We start from the raw sequence: 17,205 nt of genomic DNA, 5'->3' as shown, positions 1-17,205 counted from the left end.
CCGGATTTCGATCTCGAAAATCCGAGCGGCAATAACGTTCCCGGCGTGACGACTTCCAGACGAACAAGTCGCTGACGTTTAAATGTCAGCGTCGGAGGTGTTGTTGTTTGGCCGCGTGTCACTACACAAAACAGAGCCGAACACTTCCAGGAGAAGCCGTGCCGAGTTGATGGCGCCTTTATGAATTTGTAATTGAAAAGACTCATTATGTTCGTCAAACGGCAACAACAACAATCAAACCTCATCCAATATCGCCCTCGTGTAAGAAGAGCCTTGATTGGATTACAGCCTCGCCTCAGAAACGGGCCGTTTCATTAGCCGACTGCGGTTCTTTAGGACGTAAATAGGTTAGGCGTTCGCGACGGCGCGCGGATCTGATGTGGATCAAGCTGATGGGCCTGTTGAGCGGCCGTTATTGCCGGCGACGCTCGGGAAACGACGCCGGGGCCTGTCGAGAGCGGCGGAGCGCGCCCGCCTCCGGATTTGCGGGTCATTACTGAGCCGCGGCTGACTCGGGACACACAAACCGGCGCGTTCGCCCGCTTTTGCGCTCGTTTTTGGGGCCTTTTGAAATGTTCGCAGAGCAGACACGAGACTTTTTAGGAGGTCTCCGTTTTACCGTAAATTCGTTCAACTTCATTTTTAACGTGGTAAAAGAAGACGGTGTTTTTCGGCCTCTTCTCTGTTCTGTAAATGCCCCAAAAACTCAAATTTAACGATAATATCTCAAAACGAGGGCAAATATGCTTGTTCTTCATCTGCCAAAATATTGCTCATCCCGAGCCGATTTTGCGTGAGCGCAGTGAGCCAAAAAGTGCGGTACTCCTACCACAAATGGTACAAAAGCTCCCTCTTGTGGTAGATGAAAGTATCACTGAATTAAGGGTTCAAACTCGTCTTACGAATACATTTTTCTTCAAACAGGAATTGTCATAATTCTTGGGGTTTTGCGTTTTTAACAAATTTTACCAAGCCATATTTTCCCGTTCGTTTGGCAGATAATTTTGCTCATCTTAAGTAATATTATAGCCATTTCATATCTTAATTTTTGTCATCCTAAACTGAGTTTTTGTAGCGTTAATAGGGACGTGGCCACATGGTCGATCTGGCTCGACAATTTTTGTTTACCGCCGTGTAAACAAATACAGTGTTGCTCGACCTCTGACTTCGCCCTCTATCGTATCTGTAATATTGGGGTTATTGTTCTGAGATTGTCCAAATACATTTTTGTAATGATGATTCACAGTTTCTGGAAATGAAGTGACGTGAAGCTTTTTTTTTACGCTAAGACTTTTGGACTATTCCGTTGATGGGCCAAAAACGACCAAAAAATTTTTGCAATTACCCAAAAGTCCAACTGACATCCCTATAAATATTCTAAAATAGATATTGTCATGAAAAATACATATAACATTATTCACTTCAATGTCTATACGAAAAAATTTATTTGAGCAGAGAGCGCGTCATCTATGCGCAAAGTTGCGGAAGTCTCATTCGACATTCAATATTACCCTATCGTTTCGAGCCGTATTTCGATGATATGCGGATCACGGCCGAGCCACCTCCCCGCCCAGTCCACCTACGCGGCGGCGATGAACAACGGCGACCGCGAGTGACGACGGCGCGGCCAAACCGCCTCCCCGAGGAATATCCAGCAATACAACGACCCGGCATTTTGGCTAACGCGAAGGAACAACGCGCTACCTTCCAGCAGGTAAAACTTGTATAACCAGACGAGACCGCTTTGGTGCGCTACCGCCTTGTACGTCCCTTCCTGCTTCTTCTCGGAAAAACAAAAAGCCATATACGTCAATATCATGTTTTGTGGTGAATAAACGGATTAATGGGATTAATAACATCCTAAAAAAGTTGCATTTCATGACAGTGGCACTTTAAATACTGGTTTATTATGGAAGATGGCAAAACCCCAATAATAATAATAACACAAAGAGGTTTGACAACTCCAAAATGGAGGTTCAGTTCCTGGTCTTTTTGCCCAACTGGTCTTTGTTTTGATCTCTGGACTGTCTGGCTTTTGTAGCAGTGAATTTGGAGACGGCTTCCTCCCTCGCGGCTTCGCTTCGGACGAATCATCCCGTGGAGAATCCTGCCTCGGTTGAAATTAAATTACAGATTCGCCGTCTCCCACGGCAACCGCCCACGGGACTTCACCACGCCTTAGCGAGGGGGGTGGGGGGGCGGTCCCCCCCCCCCCTTTCCTTGACGTGAAATATTCGCCGGGTTTATTAGCCTCTGGAAATTGGCTTCGAGGGAGGCAGGAAAAACAAATCATTTGAATACATACTCGGGTGTTCATTTCGGGGCTGTCACTTAGAAAACGGGGGAAGGGGACTTGGCCCCGGATAGAACGCTTTGTGCCCCTGACAGCTTTGGCTTTGCGCGTGATGAATGGGGCTGTCGCGCACGGTGACAGGTTTGTGTTCAATACATGCGGACGTACAATACGCTCCGCATCCCCGTGACAGGCCGGGAGGCTTTTTTCGTCCCGATAATCTCGGTATCGTTTCATCTGCGGCCGCTTACGGCCCGCGTGGTCGCCGGAGGGCTGCCCCGGTCCCGCCGCTAGGAGGCGCTGTTTTTGTTTTGTTGTCAACGTGTGTTTGGAAATTCAGTGTCGTGCCGCACGCTAACAGTTCAGGCTGACTTGAAGCTCTTGCGCCTGACACTTAAATCTAAGTCCCTCGGACTACGCTAGCGGTTCTCTGGGAGAAGCCAAAACTCCGAAAGCGGAGTCCCTCAACCTCGACAGAATCACGCCCGTCGATCTCAGCCAAAGCCTCAGCAAATACCAAACGAGCTACATTTAATGAGGTCATAGGAGCAGTCAGTTGAACTTACCCGACCGATTCTATTCTCCCTGGGCCTCAAGAACTTCCCGAAATTCTAATGAACGCCTCTGGACCCACCTCGCTCCAACTCATTTCGCCCAGGTCTTTGGAGCGCCGTTCCGCTGGAAGAGGAAAAACTGGAACCAACGCCAACTCCACAGTGACAGGCCCGTAGATCTCCCCCAAGTTCCATTGGGTAAGGCCTCTGGATCAAGTCCGACTCTAAAGGCCCAGGCCTCTGCAGCCAACGCTCGATCTGATTTGCGAAAGTCATTGTGACGTCAGAAGAAAAACTCTCCACTGTAAACCAGGTCTTTTGAAGAGACCCTAATTCCATGAGCGTACGCCTGTGGAAATCACCACGACTCCACTGAAGATGGCATCCACAACCAAGTCTGACTCAGAGCAGAGGCCTCTCGAACATATTCAACTGAATTTTGGGAACAAAGGTAACTGCGTTAGTACAGTGATGCCTCGGTTCTTGACCACAATCCGTTCCAGAAAAACAGTTCAAGAAGTGATTTGTTCGAAAAACAAATTGATGTTTCCCATTACAATGAATAGAAAAAGAAATAATGCGTTCCAAGCCTAAAAAATGTGGCTTTTTAAAGCTTTTTTTTTTTTTGCTTTTCCTGATAATAAACTGCATGGTAGAAATACATGTATAGTTTAAATGCTTTATATAATAAAATCATTTAAGAAATATATATATATTTTTTTTGCTTAAAATATATGCTTTAGTAGTAACGTACGGTAGGCTGGGAGCGCATTGCTGTATCTGTAGCGACTCGGCCCCCGGCTTTGTAAAGTTTTTTTTTAATTAACAAAAGTGCAGAATAACTTTAAACACGCAACGGGCCTTCTTTGGAGCGTTGATTGGGGGTTAATACGGTACGTAGTCCTCCATAAGAAGACTAACAACAGTCACTACCGGGACACGTCTGTGTACAGAGGCTGCGTTATAGAGAATAATAAAAGTGCGCTGGTTGTGCCGCGCGCGTCATGTTTTTTTCCATTTTTTTTTTTTTTCGGGGGCGTTTGAATTGTCAACAACAAAATGCGTCGAGGGTCAGCTGGTTTGGCTGGGCAATATGTTATTTACGGGTTTTTGTCGGGGGCGTTTGAGTACCGATTTTCGTCCAAAAACAGAAGCAAAAAAATCTCGAAATTTTCGTTCGAAAACCGATTTGTTTGAAAACTGGGTCGTTCGAGAACCGAGGCTTTACTGTACAGGCAACTGTGACAAACCTAACTCTAATAGCTGAATTAATTATTGGAGGCCTCTTGAAGCCACAAACCCTGATTTGAGTAGATCATGCTTCTGGACATACTCCAACGGTTCTGACTCAGGCCCACGGAAATAACTAGATCTGCGTTGGAGAGAGCATCACAGACCATCCTGACTTAATACATCCCGATAAAGCCTAAGGCCAATGAAACCAAACCAACGCTAGTCGCTAATGTCTCTTTAACGAACCCTGATTCCATTGGTGAAGGCCTCTGGAAGCAGAACCTCTAGACCTAGCCCAATCTAACCCAGTCTCATTTGATCTTCCGCAATCAGAACCAGCCCCCCAACTCCAAAATCTCTTGAGTCCGTAAGTGAAGGCTTGTTGCGCTACGACAACACTGAAAACCTCTCACGTCATCTCAACTTGCAACCGCAACATTGTTAGTTCCCCAATTGAAGAATTCCATCCCAAAAATGACCTGAACGCTTGACATGGACTTCATCCGGAAGTATCAACGTCACCGGATTTTCCACTTAGCCGTCCGTGCTAGCTACGATCAAGACTGGTAACGTTTCCTGCGATATTTGAATCGAGACTTTCGGGATATGCTAAAAGTGAACCCGAATAATATTCCCGCCTTGCGTACACGTGGCGTATTAATGCGGGAGGGGTAATCAAACTCCTCACTTGTTCCCGATAATTGGCCTCACAGCTGACTGATTACCGCCGCATTCGCCGTCGCTAATTAGCAAAACGGCTAACGCGACGCAAAAAAAAAAAATCCCCTTCAGCTTGAAACGGGGAAACAAACTTTCCATCGCGCGCCGTCCTGATGCTGATGTTGAACCCAGGAAAGAAAAATAAAACTCCACCGAGTCCTTGGGGGGGGGGGGGGATCGAGAGCCCGTTCTTTAATATTTACGAACCGCCCGTGACAGTGTAAGTTATGGCGGGGATCGGGCCGAAACAGCTTTTCTCGCCGTTTTCACACTCGCCATATTTATGTTTCTCACATGTGTTTTTAATGCAATTTCCATGTTCCATTAAAGCGGGAGAAAGTACAAGCAAACCGGAGGAATACTTATTACCGCTTTGATTCAATTTGTGGATTTGGTGTGGTTTATATTAATTTGGGGGGGATCACATTTTGCCACCCACTTTGGTTTTCGAATCACGGTTGTCTTAAAATTGTACGCAGTCGGGGAACAAAATGCAAATGCGTAAAAATTATTTCCTTTTGTGTAAACGGGAAGTGATTTGACGCCAAACGTTAAAACTTTTGCTTGTAAAGACAAACCACCGGCACTAAGGAAAATTGCCAAATAATCTTGTGTTGATAAAAAAGCAACGTCAATATTTTTTCAGTTCTCTAGTTAAGGAAAATTGCCTTCCTCTGTCGGTTAAAAAAAAAAAAAAAAACATTATTATTTTTCTCTTTTTAGCAAATGAACAATGATGACGGGTCATCGTGACATAAACGCATCCCTGGCAGTCTCTGAAAACCAAAATAAAATGAAATAATATTTTATCTTTTGCAAATAGTCACCCTTAACTCTGAACCCAACACCTGATAAAAGTTTAACATCAACAATTTGTCTTCTGTTTATTAAAGGGGAAGTAATTTTTTTTTGTTTTTTTTGCAATATGTTTTACAGTATGTGCCAATGCTAATCAAAACACAATATTTGTAGTTTATTTTGCATTTGTGGAAGAATAATTCCCTTGCGTAATTAATCAATTTCCATCTATCTACGAGGGACGCCATTTTGGGGAACAACATCCTCTGCTAAAAAAAAAAAATATATATATATATTATTATTATTGATTTTTCCACGTCATATGACACAAAACAAGTTTCCAGACTGACTCGTTGTATATTTTGCGAGTTTCTGACATAATCGTTTGAACCTAAACTTGCTCAAATAATTCTTGTTGAACCAATCATGTCATTAACGGACCAAAAAAAAATTTTTTTTAATCACACAAAAAAATTATATCAATTGATCAGCTTTCATCACTATATAGTCAACATGTTGAAAAAAATATTAGTCGTTCGGAACCCGATAGAGCAGGGCTGTTAAACTCATTTTTGTAGTGGGCCGTTATGGCGAAATTGTAGAAAACCTGAATCGCCTCATGATATTCCATCCATCCATTTTCTTTGCCGCTTATCCTCACGAGGGTCACGGGGAGTGCCGGAGCCTATCCCAGCTCTCAATGGGCAGGAAGCTGGGTACGGCTTAAACTGGTTGCCAGCCAATCACAGGGCACGTAAAGACAAATAGCAGGACTCACAATCACACCTATGGGCAATTTTGTGTCTAATTAATGTTGCATGTTTTTGGGGTGCGGGAGGAAACCGGAGTGCCCTGGAGAAACCCACGCAGGCAGGGCCGGGATCGAACCCGGGTCCTCAGAACTGTGAGGACAACGCTTTACCGGCTGCACCACCGTGCCGCCCTCATTATACTTACACATGGAATTTATGAACTAGTTTTTTGAATCACAAATCAAGCGTAATGGGTTTTTCAACCATTGTTCACGTTTACTAACGCAAAAATGCCGATAATATCTCAACATTTTCATTGATGACGTATGACAATTTGAAATGCCGGGACATGTTTTTCCACGAGAATTGCGGATTTTGACACCGATGATTCGCCTTTGCGGGCCGGATCTAGCCCCCGGGCCTCGAGTTTGACACCGGCGCTCTAGAGAGTTGAGGTGATTGTTTGACCTTCCTGTGGATTTGGTGACCCTTCCGCTTTTGGGGGTGTCCCGCGGATGGGGGTGGGGTGGGGGGCGTTAAACTTTTAATACTTGGGATCATTTATCTTTACGGCCCAAACTCGGGAGACTGTCAACGAGCAGAGCAGCGATTTCCTCGTTTGGTTTGGGAGCAAAGTGGGGCAAAGAAGAGGGGAAAATGCGGCGGCGGTGATGGAGTGGACCGAATTGGGGCGAAGGGGGGGTCGTAATGAAATCCTGATGTCAAGAGGGGTGCCGAGGGCTCGGCGAGGCCAATCCGCGAGGTGGGGGCGTCACGGCGCTCCTCCAAAGACCTGCTCGTCAAGCCGGCCGCGTTACCTCGCGGGCGACGTCGGGGACCCACCGGGCGAGGAGAGAACTGCGGTGATTAATTTGTCCGAGGGATCTTCTCCCCCCCTGCCCCCAGAAAAGCGAATTTTTCACACCAACATTTGTCTTCATTTGCCAAGATAGGGGCCGGCGACGTGAGAAGATAGGCCTTCATGGTCCTGAATGGAGGCCAAGCAAAACAGAAAAATACACGCCGCAGACTCCTCGCAAGGTTAGCGCGATACTGCAAAACAATTACATGATACTTTGGTAAATTGTAAAATTCATTGATTTGTGTCTCATTCATTGCAAGTACAATAACTGAGGATTGCCTGGCAAAGCGCGTTTTCGTCAACATCAAGTGAGCTACGTGGACCTGAGTGGTGTGCAAAATGTTTCATTTATACGTTGCCTTTCATATGTCATTTTTTTTCCAGCATGTGAACACTTCTAGGTGGTTTTAGTTATCTATGTCCAATTCTTAATAAGGCAACAATTCCACTGATTTGTCTTTTGATTTATATTTTATTTTTTTCTTTCCACAATTTAATTATTTTTATAGGCAATATTTTTTTAAATCTACTTTTTTTCCCCAATATATTTAGTGCATTTTTTTCCAGTGTGAAAAAAAATCTTGCTATTATTTTCCTATTGCACAAAATATTTTTTAATTCAGGAAACTTTTATTTCATTTTATATCTTGAGCACAAAATCATTTGACTCGTTCAGTTATTTTTATCTAGTGTTGTTCAATATGAGTTTTTTTTTCACATTTTATTGCTATATTTTTGCAGTCCATTATTTTTATTAATGTCATTCTAATCTCTTAGATGTAGTCATCTGAGCTATGAATGTTCCCAAGGTGAGTAAACATCACTAAATTCAGTTTTGTTTTGTTTTTTTTTACCAACATTTCACTGTCATATGAGAAGCATTTGCAGTGTACCAATTATATGAAGTGATTAATTATATTTTTAAAATGTAAGAATTAACCTTTTGGTGGTTAAAAAAAAAAAAAACTACTGTATTGTATTTAGACCTGTAAACGTGACTTTTTTTTTTTTTTTTTACCAGCATTTCATTGTCACACGAGGAGCGTTTACAGTGTACCAATCATATGAGATGATTAATTATATATTATATAAAAGTGTAAGACTTAACCTTTTGATGATTAAAAAATATATATACTGTATTTACACCTGTAAACGTGACATCATTAGCCAGCTAGCTAATGACGTCATTGCTGGGTGTACCTTTTTTTTCAAATTAATTTTTTAAAGATGCAAAGCACGTCCAATTTTGTCTGTCCTATTATCAATATTTTTAACAAATGTAATTACTATTTCAGATATGATGTCCGGCGAGTGGAGCAAAACAATGGCCCATGAAAGCTCACGGGTTTGTCGCCGAGGCGCCCACGTGACCGGTGGGGAACACGTCACCGCCCCGTCCAGCGGCGCCGAACATAATGCCCGAACGAACACCTGCCATCCGTTGTCACAAGGACAAGGATGCGTTCGAGGACGGCTTGGAAAGAAACGTTCTTCGCGCCACGGAACAAGTGTGGACGAGGCCTTTATAGAACGTTCGATTGGCTTTTATCCTTTTCCGTACTTTTCAGTCAAAACTATTAAAAAAAAAAATCTCAATTGACTTTTATGTAGTCGTAAAGCACGAAGCAAAACGAGTGGACGCAAACGTTGCTCACTGCAGATTTCGTGGATGGTTTTCCAGTGAGTAGACGTGTCCGCTTGTCTGCCGATGTGAAAACAATATTATATTTTTACAGTGGATGTTTTTTTTTCCAATGCACGCCTATTAAAATGTATCAAAATAATGTTTTTATGCCCCAAGACTTTTGAAATCGAAAAAAGTAGGCTTACCCTGCAATTCCTTTATGACTAAACACGTGATGTATGCAATAATAACTGTCATTTGTGTTGCTTTTTTTTCTGGCACAGGCGCCGTTTGGCCTTACGTTTTGCACATTAATTATGATTCAGTTCGTAATTCGTCCATTTAAAACCTCCTGTCATTTAATTAAGTCGCGACTAATTACCTGGAGCTGCTGCATCACGTCTCATTTAGTCCTGTGTAATCTTATTATAATATTAGGAGGAAAATCGCAAATAGTCCGACTTGTAACACATTTTCACACGCATATTTTTTGTCCCCCCCCCCCCCCACACACACACACACACACAGCCCTCCACTTTACAGGCAAGTGCCGAGCGCAACGAAAACGCCAAACGTGAGTCATCCAATTAAAGGTTAAGTTGATCATGGATGGGGTCAAATAATTCATCTCCAAAATGTAAATAAAATAAAATAAACAGTCGTGGTAATAATTTGAAGATTTTTAAGGATCGTCTTCATCGACGTCGGCGTTTTAAAAACAAATTAAATATTTTTCACTCTTGTTCAAAATGAGATTGGCCGCCTTTGTTTATTTTTATTTGTATTTTTAAGGTTTGTATGTTAACAAAGCGGGACTTCCCCCGCCCTTGAAATAATTCGTAATAAAAAGAAAAGACCCGCCCCCCAAAAAACAGAATAAATAAAGCAGCGTTAATAGAAAGTCCTGCTGTTTTATGGCTTCCTCGTGTCGCCATATGGTCATGTTGGGTACACAACACAACAAAGTCCAAATGGACCACCAGCGAGCAAGGCGCGCTCTTGAAAAACAACACACGCACACACACACCCACTGTGGAACAAAAACGCTGCGTCGTGCACGTGCTCCCAGGTGATCAAAATCAAAAGCAACGTTTACCTTTCAGACTTTGGGCCTTCCGTTCTTGTTTTCGAACGCTAATTGAGCAATTTTCCCCCACGCGGACATTTTGGGCCTGCCCAGAACTGCAGCGCGTCCTTTTTTTTTTTTCGTATTTTATGATTTCAGGCAGTTGAGCTGCAGGCCTACGTTGACGCCGAATAAAAAATACAAATAAAAAAAACACGATTATGTTTGTGAGCTATCCGTATGTTTTACATAAATATATGTTTTCAGAAATGCCAAAAAAAAAACAACTAGCACCTCGAGTAATTAATAAACGTAATGAAATGCCCTTCTTTAATTCAATATATACTTATAGGGCGACCCATAGCAATAAAAAAATTACATTGAAAAAATCATTAATTTACTGTCTGCAACCCGTATAGCTACATAAGAATAATATTTGCAAAATTGGAAATGTAATAGTTCTTCCCTTGCAATTTAACTACTGTATATCTTGTCCCTCTTCATTTATATGCTACATAAATAATCCACGTAATTTATGTTAACGTGCAAGTATATAGTAGGGCCTACTAGTAAACCATATCTAAAAAAAATGTTCCTCCTCCCCTCTTACCTATACATAAAAAAAATAGCTATAAAATATCCCTATTTATAGCTATGCTACTCGGAAAAGTTATTATTGTGTATTTTCTTTTCACGTTGTATTTTTACTGTCATTTTTCAGGGCAAAACTTTTTTTTTATCACAAAACGTAGGTTATTACTTTTTTGTTTGTTTGTTTTTGTTTTTCTCGCCTGTCGCCTGACCAACCACTGTGTGAGGAGGAGGGGGGGGGTATCTTTCTTTTTCTTTTTTTTTGTTCGTGGGCGTAATACTTTCTCAGCGCATTCGAATGCGCCTCGTCGTCAGCATCCTTCTGCTGAGGAGGCGCTGGTGGCTTAGCGGCAGACTCCTCCTCCCCCCACCAAGTCACCCCCCCCCCTCCCCCGCCCCTCCTGCGGCCGGACTCCGAGTGCGGTTTTTGGGGCGCGGCCCTTTAAGACGCGCGGGGGCCGCGGTGGAGGGTCATCGAAGCCGCGTCGAGTCGCTCTAATTGAGCCTCGGCCAATCACCAGCAACTCGTTAGCAAGCGCCCCCCGTGCTTCCTCGCTTGTGCTCCGGGACACTTTCGCCCCCTTTCTCCCCTCTCCGTCCGCCTCTTTCTCCTCCTTTTTTTTTCCCCCCAAACTCCCAAGTCCGCTGCTACTTGGCCGGCATTTGCATGGAGCTCGGCGGACTAAAGGGGCGCTTTTGACGGGGGCGGGGGCCGCGAGCGAGCGCCGCGGCAGCATGCGAGCTCAAACGCGGACACACTTTTAGCACCCCAAAAGAAAGGGAAAAAAAAGTTATCAGGAACCACTTGTGGACGCTTCACGGCGTTTGTTTTTTTTTTTTTTTAACTTTCTACTTCTTCTTCCGGGCGATGACCTCCAGTAAAGACATGCAAGCGGGCTCCGTGTTGCAGTCCGCCCGCGAGGACAGGAGGCGGGCCCCCCTGGACCAGCTGCCGCCGCCGGCCCTCTCCAACAAGCCGCTGACGCCGTTCAGCATCGAGGACATCCTCAGCAAGCCGTCGGTCAAGAAGTCCGCCGCCTCCCCGGTGCCGTCCGCCGCCTGTCCCGGCAGGCCGAGGGTCCTGGAGAAGGTGGCCGCCGCCAACGCCGCCAGGAACGGCATCAGCACGCCGTCGTCGCCGCTGTGCGCCCTGGAGGAGTTGGCCAGCAAGACGTTCAAGGGCCTGGAGGTGAACGTCATCCAGGCGGCGGAAGGTGAGGAAGTCCACGAAGGGACGGAGAACATTCTCGAGCTCCTTTGGTGACAAAACTGACACATATTGTTATGTGCATTTATCGCTCGCTAGGGTAGGAAGACGCGTTCAAATGTAGATTGTAGAGCCGATTTTTTTTTTTTAACCTAATTTCGCATCAGCGATTGTGACGTCAATACGTACGAATACTCCCATTTGCTTTGCAATTACAAGTGCAAGAGTTGTACATGGTGGAGAAATGTCGAGGAATGTCCAACCGGGTCATGCCTCGGCGGACCTGCACGGGTGATCTCGGCGAAATTGCGTGTCAACACCATCGATAAGGAGGACGATTTGCTTGCACGCAAGAATTGGACCTAAAAATGTCAAGTTGCGCATTTTAAGCGTGTATAATTTGAAGAAAAATAAATCATAATAAAGAAGCTTGTGCTCCGGAAGCCCATTGACAAGATTTGTACGTCGCGAGATGTAACTAAATAAATATGCCACATAAGTGAAAATAGATGGGAATTGTCTATAGGCAAAAAAAAAAAAAAAAATTGTGCGGAATGACACGATGCCATATAATAAACTTGCTATGACCTTATTAGGCAATCGGTCCCTTTTACAGTGCACTTGTGTGGATGATTATCATCGATAATATCTCCACGTGAAAGATGCTTATGAATGATTAAAAAAAATAATAATTGCAACTGTGAATTTGGTAGGGGTATTGGATTGGGAGGGGAAAAATATATTTCATGCATTTTTTTTGATACAGTCATGTCGTGGGGACTTGCTGATGCTGATCATATTTTCATTTTTATTGCCCCCCCCTCCCCCACCCCCGCGCAGGTCGGGAGCACCTGAACGCGTTCGGCCAGCGGCAGGCGTCGAAAAAGCGTCGGAAGTCGCGCACGGCCTTCACCAACCATCAAATCTACGAGCTGGAGAAGCGTTTTCTGTACCAAAAGTACTTGTCCCCTGCCGACCGGGACCAGATCGCGGGCCAACTGGGCCTGTCCAACGCACAGGTCATCACCTGGTTCCAGAACCGGCGCGCCAAGCTCAAGCGCGACCTGGAGGAGATGAAGGCCGACGTGGAGTCCCTGAAGAAGATCACGCCGCAGACGCTCCACAAGCTGGTCGCCATGGACAACGCCGACGAGGCCCCGGCGGGGGGAGGCCGAGGCCGGGCGGGAGGGGAAGCCGGAGACGGGAGCTCTCCGGGCGGATCCCCGGCCAGGGGCACCCCGCCTTCCTCCTCGTCGTCCTCGCACCGGATCTTCCCCCAGTCGCCTTCCTCGTCCCGCGGTCAGACCACCGACGAGTTCTCGGAGGACGACGAGGAGATCGAAGTGGACGACTGACAGCCTCCCTTTTCCGAAAATCACAACAGAAGACATCTCGAACGGGGCATTTCCAAATCCCAAACTTTTGCACGGATATTAATACAAAAAAAAAAAAAAAAAAAAAGCAAAGGGGAGTGTTTTTCTTCTTATGCTTTCCTTGAATTTAATTTATTATGGGACTTTGAAGAGGACTTACTCTTTTAATAAACAATTTAATAGTTCATCACCTTTCATTATTATTTTTTAAATTTGGACACCAGTTCGGATGATTGACAGGAGGTATTAAAAGGCCATCATCAAGATGATGAAGATGATGATGATGAGCCACTGCAGCCTTTTATACTCCTTCTCTGTATATACATGCAGTAAATAGAGAAATATATATAAAAAAAAAGGTCGACATGAGAATTTTAATGTATTTAATCATCATCATGTAAATAAAGGCTATATGATATTTCAAAACAAGAGATTTTTTGATTTTTTTTAAAGACGAATTGAACAGTGTCAACATTTTTGATGGAGTAAAAGTCCAAGCGAATATATTATATTGAATATATTTTTTAAAGAAATTGCCAACAGAATAAAATAGAAATATTGCTATTAAAAGAAATTGGGGTTTTTGCTTATATGGTACAGTGAAATTTAGCTTGCGCTTTTTAAAAGATTAAACATCAGTTCATCTATTTTTAAATAATACGGGAAAAATACATCATAAAAAGACCATCGTCAAGATTTCTATTTCCATGTAATTATTACAAATTTTATTTGTTTTTTTTTTTTAAAGCGTAACGTCACAGGAGTCATTTTCAATCTATTTTTAAAAACATCAAACGCAAAAAAAGTCAATTCGGGACCAGATGATGTGATACATTATTCAAATGAAATGCAAATTATTATTGGCCTCGCGCGAAAGATTTATTTGCTTCCATGCAAAATCAGTGAAAAGATTTGATCACGTGAATCAGCAAGTGCAACTTAATAAGCAGTTTTTTTTAATGTGCCTCCAAACGTTGAGTTTTATTTGTTGTTGTTGACAATTTATGATTAAGATAAATGATTAAGATATCGCGCCCTCTTTGAATTGAGTGGCTTCAAGAGTTTGAAGCTGAATATGAAATGAAAATAGAGCGCAGACTTCAAAAATCCTTCATTCGTGCGCCACCAACCTTGTTGAAGTTTTGTCGCAGGCTTGGAAAAAACAACAACAGCTACGAAGATGCTGTTTTGAGGCTGGCGGCGTTGTGACGTCACTGGACCTCCTTTCCCCCGTTTTGCCTTCGCTCATCTCGCCACAAGAAGCTGGCATCTTTGCGCCACATGCTCCCTCGCACGCTTCCGTCTTTCAACCGTCAACCCTCCCGAGCCGCGTTGGCCTGCGGGCAGGATGTTGAAGGAAAAACATCTGACAAAAAAAACAACAACAATAATAAAAAGTCTCTTTCGATCAGTCTACACGAGAAAAAAAATCCAGAAACGAAAAACGTACAGTATGTTCATATTCGGATAATTTAAAAAAAAAAAGCAGGAGTTATGAGTTTTTCCAGTCCAAAGGGTGAAAAAAACATAGCTGAAATCATATCCAGCATCCCCAGATTTATGATTACAAAAAAAGAGTGAAAGCAGCAAAAACAGTTAGCAGATATCTTTAAAATTGTGCTAGCGTAAGAAAAAATGAATGAAAATGAATTCCGAAATCAAAATTCCCGTGGTTTGTGATTCAAGAAGTCATCTGGAAAAAAAAAAAACACGAAAAACAAAAGTTTTTTTTAGCCCTCGAAAACATCACGTGTATGATTTCCATTTTTCTTTTCAGCCAAAAAACGACAATAACGAAAATGTCAAAAAAGAAAACGTTGTAGTCATTTGTCAATGAAAACATTTTTTCGCAGTGTTTTGTCTTTCATATTTAAGAAAACGGAGCTACACACACAGCTTTTGTGTGCGGTAAATATTCCGTGTTGAAAAAAAAAATACATAATTACATTTTTTTTTACATATTTTTTGATCGTAACACTTCTGCGACGTATGGCTTTGGACAGGGATCATATTCGATTCAATAATTTTTTTTCTCTAGTTTTCAACGTTAAAATAGAATCCAAATGTATTGGTGTTATTATTAATTATTATTGTTATTATGGTGCAGGACGGATAACGAGCGATATGCTTGGCTACAAAGGAGGTCATTGGGCTGCGTGAGTATACGGGTTCAAAGGTCAAGTGGCCACCTCCATTTTATTTGGCCACAACTCACAGCTCCCCCCCCCCCCCGCCCCACGACGATGCAGGTCACGTGGATAGAAGCAAACGCCACAATCGCATCTTTCCGTTATGTGACCGACAATAATATTAAAGATAATACATACACAAAGGTACTTCCGGTTCGGGTGATGGTAAGAAATGTTATTTTTATTGTTATTGTTTTTATTGTACTGTGTTTTTCCACTGTGACGATTGTTTGTTTGTGTTTTTTTTTTCACGTGTGTGTACATTTTGTTGCGCTCTTGTGCTTATTTTTGCGCACCAGCGATGATTGTTTACGTGCATGTACCGTGTTGCTGTGTCGTGGATGTGTGCGCTATGCATGTGTGTATTATTATTATATTAGTGTAATGCATGAACCCCGTGTGTGTATTTGCGTGTGTTCTTGTGTTATGTGTTTTACGATTGCTCGTGGGTGTGTGTGTGTGTATTGTGAAATGTGTATACTGGACGGTGAGTACGTTTGCGTATTATGTTCTGTAGACGCGCATGTGTATGTGTGTGTTATGCTCGTGTATTAAATTGTGTATAATTATGTTATGCGTTTATATATCGTTGTATTATCTGTTTTCTACGTGTATTTTATACATTATTTTGAGAGCGAGAAATTACATGTAACTGGACGTTTTATTAGGAACAGCTGCAGCACAATAAAATGATGTCCAGATGTCATTGCTCTTTTGAATAGACGCATTAACATTTTTTTTAATATAATAATTATTAGTGTAGATAGCTATTATTGTTGTTCATATTTTGTAGATGCACAGCAGCCCGTCAGCGTGGAAGGACGGAGAAACATTTCGCGTTGCCGGGGTAATGGAAGCCACATTAACAGGACGCTTATTTATGACCATGTGACACTTTTATGTGTATATAAATTAAATGCAAGCAGTATATTGTGCCACGGAGATCCTGGCAATCCGCGCAGAACATTTCAGCTATTAAAATGTGGTAATATGAGTTTCATAGAGTCACGTGAGAGAGGAGGGGACCCGTCGAGGTCACGAGAGGCGCAGGCAGGACATCTGGTGGACGGAATGGAGCATTACAAGGAAGCGGCTGCTTGGACCGCTGACCAATCACGTTCTTTGGATTTCAAACGAAAACGTGCAATTTTATGACCCATTTCAAAATATTTTGAACTTTATATATATATATATATATATATATATATATATACACACACACACACACTATATAGTATTAATATAGAAAGACTTCAAATACAATGATCAAAGTAATGTATAAAATATGATAAAGCCTCAAATTTAAAAAAAAAAAAAAAAAAAAAAAAAGGTACAAAACCCAATTGGTAACACCCTGTACACAATTAAAGACACTATCATTGAAATTAGAGGTTATTTGGGGAAAAAAAAAATCTGCAATAAAAAAGTAATTTTTTATGAATACAATTAAAGTAATTACACAGTATTTTTAAAATACATTAAAATATATGCAAAACTACATTCAAAAAAAAAAAAAAATATATATATATATATATATATATAAACGTAACCTATTGGGAAATTAAAAAATAAACCGCTAGGAATAAAATATATAAAATCTAAAAAAATAAAATTAAAAAAATTAAAATGTATACCATAGTTTTACCAGCAGTATTAAAAATTAATACATTAAAATATGTACAAAATGAACTAAATGATGAAAATTGTGCATTTAAGATTTACATATTCTAAAATTTTAAAAAAGCGAGGGGGGAAAACAAAACTTAAAACTATGAATTAAAAAGGTTTACAAAGAATACTTAAGATCAGTAAAAATATTTTTAAGTCTTAAAAATAATCTTTAAAAAAATTTGGGGAGGGGGGACGAACAGGGTAAATTGTACTTGCCTTTGGATTGCGTAATCTACCGATGGACTGCTTGCTGCTTCTTGAATGCCCGACGT

The 17,205-nt window shown here is 42.2% G+C and overlaps 1 protein-coding gene and 1 long non-coding RNA gene across 2 annotated transcripts; both read left to right on the top strand.

Annotated features, from left to right (window-relative positions):
• Positions 1 to 5,907: 5,907 nt before the first annotated feature.
• On the top strand, positions 5,908 to 11,031 carry LOC133508552 (uncharacterized). The gene is made up of 3 exons (XR_009797088.1): positions 5,908 to 7,213; positions 7,300 to 8,021; positions 8,508 to 11,031. It is a non-coding gene; the product is annotated as an uncharacterized LOC133508552 (long non-coding RNA).
• Positions 11,032 to 11,037: 6 nt separating this feature from the next.
• On the top strand, positions 11,038 to 13,474 carry lbx2 (ladybird homeobox 2). The gene is made up of 2 exons (XM_061834729.1): positions 11,038 to 11,707; positions 12,541 to 13,474. The coding sequence occupies exons 1-2, from the start codon at positions 11,362 to 11,364 to the stop codon at positions 13,053 to 13,055; spliced, it is 861 nt and encodes a 286-aa protein (XP_061690713.1). The 5' UTR covers positions 11,038 to 11,361; the 3' UTR covers positions 13,056 to 13,474.
• Positions 13,475 to 17,205: the final 3,731 nt, after the last annotated feature.

The sequence above is a fragment of the Syngnathoides biaculeatus genome, chromosome 11 (genome assembly GCF_019802595.1).
Source record: "Syngnathoides biaculeatus isolate LvHL_M chromosome 11, ASM1980259v1, whole genome shotgun sequence".
Taxonomy (NCBI): domain Eukaryota; kingdom Metazoa; phylum Chordata; class Actinopteri; order Syngnathiformes; family Syngnathidae; genus Syngnathoides; species Syngnathoides biaculeatus.
The sequence above is the reverse complement of the archived record's forward strand: the minus strand, read 5'-3'. Positions and strand labels throughout refer to the sequence as shown.

Coding starts and splice junctions, on each gene's coding strand:
- lbx2 (XM_061834729.1), top strand. CDS start 11,362: ATGACCTCCAGTAAAGACATGCAAGCGGGCTCCGTGTTGCAGTCCGCC. Junction 11,708..12,540: donor CGTCATCCAGGCGGCGGAAG/GTGAGGAAGTCC, acceptor ACCCCCGCGCAG/GTCGGGAGCACCTGAACGCG.